Below are 6,860 nucleotides of genomic sequence, written 5' to 3' on the forward strand. Positions count from 1 at the left end.
CTGAAACTAAAGTCCTGCTGAAGCGACTGTGAGCCGCTCTTATTCCTCCAGACTGACACTCGACACAGTTACAGGTACAGTTTTGCTGCCGGAACACAAGATTCACAGCGACATACAAACAGAGAAGCCAGCTGCGCACGAGACCGTCAGATATTTCTTATATAGCCTACACACTCTCTCTCTCTCACACACACACACACACAGCCGTGTGTGTGTGTGTGTGTGTGTGTGTGTGTGTGTGTGTGTTGCAGGTCACCCGGTGACATGAGCAGATATTATGTTGGCGTGGACGTGGGCACTGCCAGTGTGCGAGCGGCTCTGGTCACGCGGGACGGTCACGTCACACACACAGCAGAGGAGCCGGTTAACATTTGGGAGCCGTGTGCTGATCATTACGAGCAGTCATCAGAGGATATCTGGAGCAAATGCTGCAGGACTGTGAAGGTCAGCAGCGATGATCGCACTCCTGCATCACTGTCACGCAAACATCTCTGCATAGATCTTCATGTTGCGTAATCTTTTTTCACTTTGTTCATGTTGTTATAGCGAGTGACTCAGGACATTGATGTGGAGTCTGTTCGAGGGATCGGCTTTGATGCCACCTGCTCCTTGGTGGCTCTGGACCGGCACTTCCAGCCCGTGGCTGTCAATCACACAGGTGCGCGTGTTTCACGAGTCAGTTACACTGGTGCGCATGTTTCACGAGTCAGTCACACTGGTGCGCATGTTTCACGAGTCAGTCACACTGGTGCGCGTGTTTCACGAGTCAGTCACACAGGTGTGTGTTTCACGAGTCGGTCACACAGGTGCGCATGTTTCACGAGTCGGTCACACAGGTGCGTGTTTCACGAGTCAGTCACACTGGTGCGCATGTTTCACGAGTCGGTCACACAGGTGCGTGTTTCACGAGTCGGTCACACAGGTGCGCATGTGAGACAGGAACAGCGCGCATGTGAGTCGGTCACACAGGTGCGTGTTTCACGAGTCAGTCACACAGGTGCGCATGTGAGTCAGTCACACAGGTGCGTGTTTTAACGAGTCGGTCACACAGGTGCGTGTTTTAACGAGTCGGTCACAGAGGTGCGTGTTTTAACGAGTCGGTCACACAGGTGCGTGTTTCACGAGTCGGTCACACAGGTGCGCATGTTTCACGAGTCGGTCACACAGGGGCGCATGCGTATTTGAGTCAGTCACACAGGTGCGCATGTTTCACGAGTCGGTCACACAGGTGCGTGTTTCACGAGTCGGTCACACAGGTGCGTGTTTCACGAGTCGGTCACACAGGTGCGTGTTTCACGAGTCGGTCACACAGGTGCGTGTTTCACGAGTCGGTCACACAGGTGCGTGTTTCACGAGTCAGTCACACAGGTGCGCATGTGAGTCAGTCACACAGGTGCGTGTTTTAACGAGTCGGTCACACAGGTGCGTGTTTTAACAAGTCGGTTACACAGGTGCGTGTTTCACGAGTCAGTCACACAGGTGCGTGTTTTAACGAGTCAGTCACACAGGTGCGTGTTTCACGAGTCGGTCACAGGTGTGTTTCATGTGTGTCTCGCAGGTGTGCGGGAGAGGAACGTACTGATGTGGATGGACCACCGGGCCGCAGAACAAGCCTCTCGGATCACAGCCACCAAACACAGAGTGCTTCAGGGAGTCGGCGGCGTGATGTCGCCGGAAATGCAGCCGCCCAAATTACTGTGGCTCAAAGAGGTGAGGAGGAGTGTGAGCACCACAAACACTCTGATCATCTTGAGTTTCACTCCGCTGTTTTTCATTCTGTGATTAGAATCTGCGGGAAACCTGCTGGAAAGAAGCGGCACACTTCTTTGACCTTCCTGACTTTCTGTCCTGGAAAGCGACAGGCTCTTTGTGCAGGTGAGCTTTCATTAGAACGCTGATGATGCTCCGATCGCTGGAGTAAAATCATCTGGAATATAACAACATCAGGCATTATCTACAAGAAAAAAAAAGTTCAATATATCTCTCAATATTTACATTTATGCATCTAGCAGACGCTTTTATCCAAAGTGACAAATGAATGATGAAAAATATTTCTTTACATAGTTGCATTTAATTATGTAGAAATATTAATATTAATGTAGTTGCTATGAAATAACTTAACAGTTTATTTTCTTTTAAATCAGAGGAGTCATCACTTTAACCTCTTTAGCAAAATAAAATGTTTCATGCAAGACATGGACAACAAAGTTATTTTGTTAAAATAATCAATGCATGTTTTTCATAAAATGAATTAAAGTACAAACGAAACATTTATTCTAGTTTTTATGCACCAGTATTACCAACACATAGTAAAAAAAAAAAAAAGCAACAATTCCTAACCCTACATAATTGTTTAGCAACTCATTTTAATACATGAAAAATCAGTGAAATATGTGACCCTGGAGCACAAAAGCAGTGTTAAGTCGCTGGGGTATATTTGTAGCAATAGCCAACAATACATTGTATGGGTCAAAATTATAGATTTTTCTTTTATGCCAAAAATCATTAGGATATTAAGTAAAGATCATGTTCCATGAAGATATTTTGTAAATTTCCTACTGTAAATATATCAAAACTTAATTTTTGATTAGTAATATGCATTGCTAAGAACTTCATTTGAACAATTTTAAAGATGATTTTCTCAATATTTAGATTTTTTTGCACCCTCAGATTCCAGATTTTCAAATAGTTGTATCTCAGCCAAATATTGTCCTATCATAACAAACCATACATCAATGGAAAGATTATTTATTCAGCTTTCAGATGATGTATAAATCTCAATTTCGAAAAATTGACACTTAAGACACTTAAGGTTTTGTGCTCCAGGGTCACATATTTGTTGTATTTGCAGAGGCTTCTGTGAACATGTCTAGTGATGCAGTGAATTGTTGAATAGAGTTACAAATTGAACTTTGATTCATGAAAATGAGCAGCTCTAATGCTGTTTTTACAGTTTTTGCAGTTTAAATGATAGACAGTATTAAAAACTCGTTAACAGCCTCATCTTAATGCTCTCCTACTCACAGGTCACGAGGCAGAAGGATCGCAGAACTATTGTAACAATACAGTCTTTAGCAAACTGAAACCCAATCCTTAGGAATAGTTGACCCAAAAATGAAAATTTGCAGAAAGTCCATCCCAGATCAAGATGAGTTTGTTTCTTCATCAGGTTTGTAGAAATGTAGCATTGCATCAGTGTCTCAGCAATGGATGCTCTGCAGTGAATGGGTGCCGTCAGAATGAGAGTCCAAACAGCTGATAAAAACATCACAATAATCCACAAGTAATCCACAGCACTCCAGTCCATCAGTTAACATCTGGAGAAGACAGAAGCTGAAACAAATCCGATTTGTGGATTATTGTGATGTTTTTACCAGCTGTTTGGACTCTTATTCTGACGGCACCCATTCACTGCAGAGCACCCATTGCTGAGACACTGATGCAATGCTACATTTCTACAAACCTGATGAAGAAACAAACTCATCCTAATCTTGGATGGACTGAGAGTGAGCACATTTTCATTTTTAGCTGAACTATTTCTTAACGATCGAGCAAAGTCTAATGAGAGTCATGTATATCTCCAGTGAAGTGATGGTGAATATCGAGTAGCTAAACAGCAGCTGTGTCTCCTGACGCAGGTCTTTATGTACTCTGGTGTGTAAGTGGACCTATTCTCCATCTGATGGCTGGGACGACTCGTTCTGGAGCGCCATCGGTCTGGAGGACCTGATGGAGAACAGTTACTCCAAAATAGGTAGGAGAGAATCGTGCTCCGGGTAAGTTGAGCTGGTTCTGCTGACTGAGGTCTTGTCTTGTGCTGAAGGCCAGCAGGCGTGTTGTCCAGGGGCTCCAGTAGGACGAGGTCTGACCGCAGCGGCGGCTGCAGATCTGGGTCTGATTCAGGGCACCGCTGTGGGCGCTTCGCTCATAGACGCTCACGCAGGAGGCTTAGGTACAGATCCACACACTCCTCAAACTAATGCTGTGCTCGCTCATTCACACCGCTGTTCAATACCGTGTCACTCCTCTTCTGTTCCAGAGTTTGACCTCGTTATTTACTGGAGTAAAACCACAATCAATCTAATTCTCTCCTGAATAGATCAGACATTTATATAAAGTCTGCATAATGTGAAGCTAGTTAATTCAGTGATGTCACTCACATGGACTGACATGACTGAACTAATCACACTTGATCTAAGCCTTTAAATGATAAATGTCAACATGTGAACTACAAAACAGCTAGATTTAAAGGGTCATGAAACCCATGTTTCAGCATTGGTTAGTTCTCACCACAGTTAAAAAAAAACGCTAAAAAGTGTGCGTGGTTCGCAGCGGAGCGGAGGAGGAGGGGGGGCAGACAACACACAGCTTAGCGTTCAGACCGTTTCATTTCGTTCTTATCGAGTTAAAAACACAAATAAATGCACAGCCATTTGCACTCTGCATGGAAAACATATATATGAACGCGCTGTTGCACCTCTGAGAACTTTTAAGGCTTATTCTGTGGCGTTTATATAAGCCTTTTGACGGGTTGTGTCACAGAGCTGTAAAAACGGTTATGCTCGCCAAGTGAATGAATCGTGTTTGTGCCGAACTCTTACTGCAAAGCAAAAACAAACACTCTTCTTCCATCCATGAACGTTTCTCTCAGTTAATGTGCAGCGATGTCACAGTCTGAAGCGTCTGTCACAGCAAATCAACACATGCTGTTGTGAATAATTAAGCGAAGCGTCTTCTCATAGGATAAGAACAGTTGAGATTTTGGTCTGTTTTGCTTCCATATCATGTCTTCTTTCAGACTAGTGGAGAAAAAACACACAAAATACACATTTAAGTGTTTATTTTAATGCGATTTATCTATTTGCGTCTGTAGATTTAAACTCCAATCTATATATTTAGTTTTTTTCTCTTACATGCACCAAAACTTAGTTTTATTCCTCTCTGTATTCTGAAGGTTTGTTCATATATCATTCACACGGATTTATACGACATTTTACTCATAAACATGGTGAAAATGTGTTTGTTTTCTGTCTGTTCACAGTATTTTCTGATTTATGGAAAAACCTTTAAAAATGTCAACAAAATCCAACAAGATTATGAATCTGGATTTATTCAGGCTTCAGATTTATGTTGTGGAAATGTATGCAAATTAGTTCATATTTAATTAGATAATGCCTCATTTGCATATGTAAACATAACATTTCAGAATACTACAATGTTTCCCATTCTTGTTGTAATTGATGAGCTGGGGAAGTGTGGTGATAAGTATTAGATTTCTGTCCTCTGCTCCGCTGTACAGTCGTGTGTAATTCCAGTGATTTCTCTGGTTGTTGTGTAGGGCTGATGGGAGCAGACGTGACGGGGCATCACCTGCCCTGCGAGCATCGGCCGGTCTCGTCCCGTATGGCCCTCATATGCGGCACGTCTTCATGTCACATGGCTGTGAGCTTCATTCTGACGTGACGCTGTGTCTGTGTCAGATCCAGTGATGGTTGAATCTTAGCGTGTGTTTGTGTTGGTCTCTCAGGTCAGCACACAGCCGCTGTTCGTCCCCGGGGTCTGGGGCCCGTATCTCTCCGCCATGCTGCCGGGGCTGTGGCTCAATGAGGGAGGACAGAGCGCCACGGGACGCCTGGTGAGAGCCGAGCGCTTCAGAATCATGAGCATTCGCATTTGTACTGAACCCATCATTATGAAACACGCCATCAAACTGCGAATGAGCTGCAGGGATCTGACGTGTGTTTTCAGGTGGAGCATGTGGTGAGAGGACACGCGGCGTACAGGCAGCTGGAGGAGCAGGCGGAGCGCAGGTGTGTGTCTGTCAGTCATCCTCGTCTGATCTCTCTGATCTCCGTCTCATTTCACCGGTTTGCTCCGTGCAGCGGGAAGCAGGTTTACTCGTACCTGAACGCTCACCTGGAGGGCATGAGCGCAGACGCAGCGCAGCTGGAGCAGCTGACGGCCCGCCTGCACGTCTGGCCTGATTTCCACGGCAACCGCTCTCCTCTGGCCGACCAGACGGCCCGCGGCGCGGTGAGCAGCAGGACACGCCTCCTCCGGCGCTGATCCGCATCATCAGTGTCTCACGATTCACTTCTGATCACAAGATACAGAACAGGAAGATTATTTGGAGGAACTTTGAGATTGTCGAGATATTATTTTCATTACAATTAGATAAAAATTAAAGGGTGTTGCTATGTACTTTCTAGGATGTCGTGTTGTGAGTGCTAAGCTGTTGCTAGGGTGTTCTTAGTGGTTGCTAGGGTGTTGCTAGGCTGAATAATTAGAATGGGGAACAAAATCCTTCCAAATTAACCTTTGAATGCATTATAATGGTTAATGGGAATATTTTTTAGTATCTTCCCCCCCCTTTATTTTTGAGGACAGTAATGTGAGTGTAAGTGGGAAATGAAATGTGCTTGATGTCATGGTAAATGTCACATCTTAATGGCCCTAGAAAGAACTTGATTTTGTTGGTCAAATAAAATGTGTTATTTTTTTAAGGTGTTAAGGAAATATAAAATATTATTTTATGTTTTTGGACTAATTTCTGAAGTGCTAGATAGTGGTTTGATGTGTTTACTGATGCGTTTGTGCAGGTTGTGGGTCTCACTTTATCACAGACACTGGATGATCTGGCTCTGCTGTATCTCGCAACAATTCAGGCCATCGCTGTAAGACACACACACACTCACACACACTCTCTCTCACACACACACACACACACTCACACACACTCTCACTCACACACTCTCACTCACACACACACACACTCTCACACACTCACTCACACACACTCTCACTCGCGCACACACACACACTCACTCACTCACTCACACACACACACACTCACACACTCA

At 44.4% G+C, this 6,860-nt stretch overlaps 1 protein-coding gene across 1 annotated transcript in view; it reads left to right on the top strand.

The window, feature by feature from the left end:
* Window positions 1-6,860, top strand: part of fggy (FGGY carbohydrate kinase domain containing) — a 15,674-nt gene continuing 8,814 nt past the window's right edge. The window contains exons 1-12 of the mRNA XM_016452615.1: window positions 1-74; window positions 252-444; window positions 547-658; window positions 1,559-1,710; window positions 1,787-1,875; window positions 3,639-3,754; window positions 3,824-3,952; window positions 5,339-5,442; window positions 5,528-5,635; window positions 5,749-5,810; window positions 5,883-6,033; window positions 6,600-6,674. Of these exons, the coding sequence (XP_016308101.1) occupies window positions 265-444; window positions 547-658; window positions 1,559-1,710; window positions 1,787-1,875; window positions 3,639-3,754; window positions 3,824-3,952; window positions 5,339-5,442; window positions 5,528-5,635; window positions 5,749-5,810; window positions 5,883-6,033; window positions 6,600-6,674 (1,278 nt within the window). The 5' untranslated portion in view covers window positions 1-74; window positions 252-264. The remainder of the gene's footprint in view (window positions 75-251; window positions 445-546; window positions 659-1,558; window positions 1,711-1,786; window positions 1,876-3,638; window positions 3,755-3,823; window positions 3,953-5,338; window positions 5,443-5,527; window positions 5,636-5,748; window positions 5,811-5,882; window positions 6,034-6,599; window positions 6,675-6,860) is intronic.

Source organism: Sinocyclocheilus anshuiensis, unplaced genomic scaffold (assembly GCF_001515605.1).
Source record: "Sinocyclocheilus anshuiensis isolate Anshui unplaced genomic scaffold, SAMN03320099.WGS_v1.1 scaffold1152, whole genome shotgun sequence".
NCBI classification, from domain to species: domain Eukaryota; kingdom Metazoa; phylum Chordata; class Actinopteri; order Cypriniformes; family Cyprinidae; genus Sinocyclocheilus; species Sinocyclocheilus anshuiensis.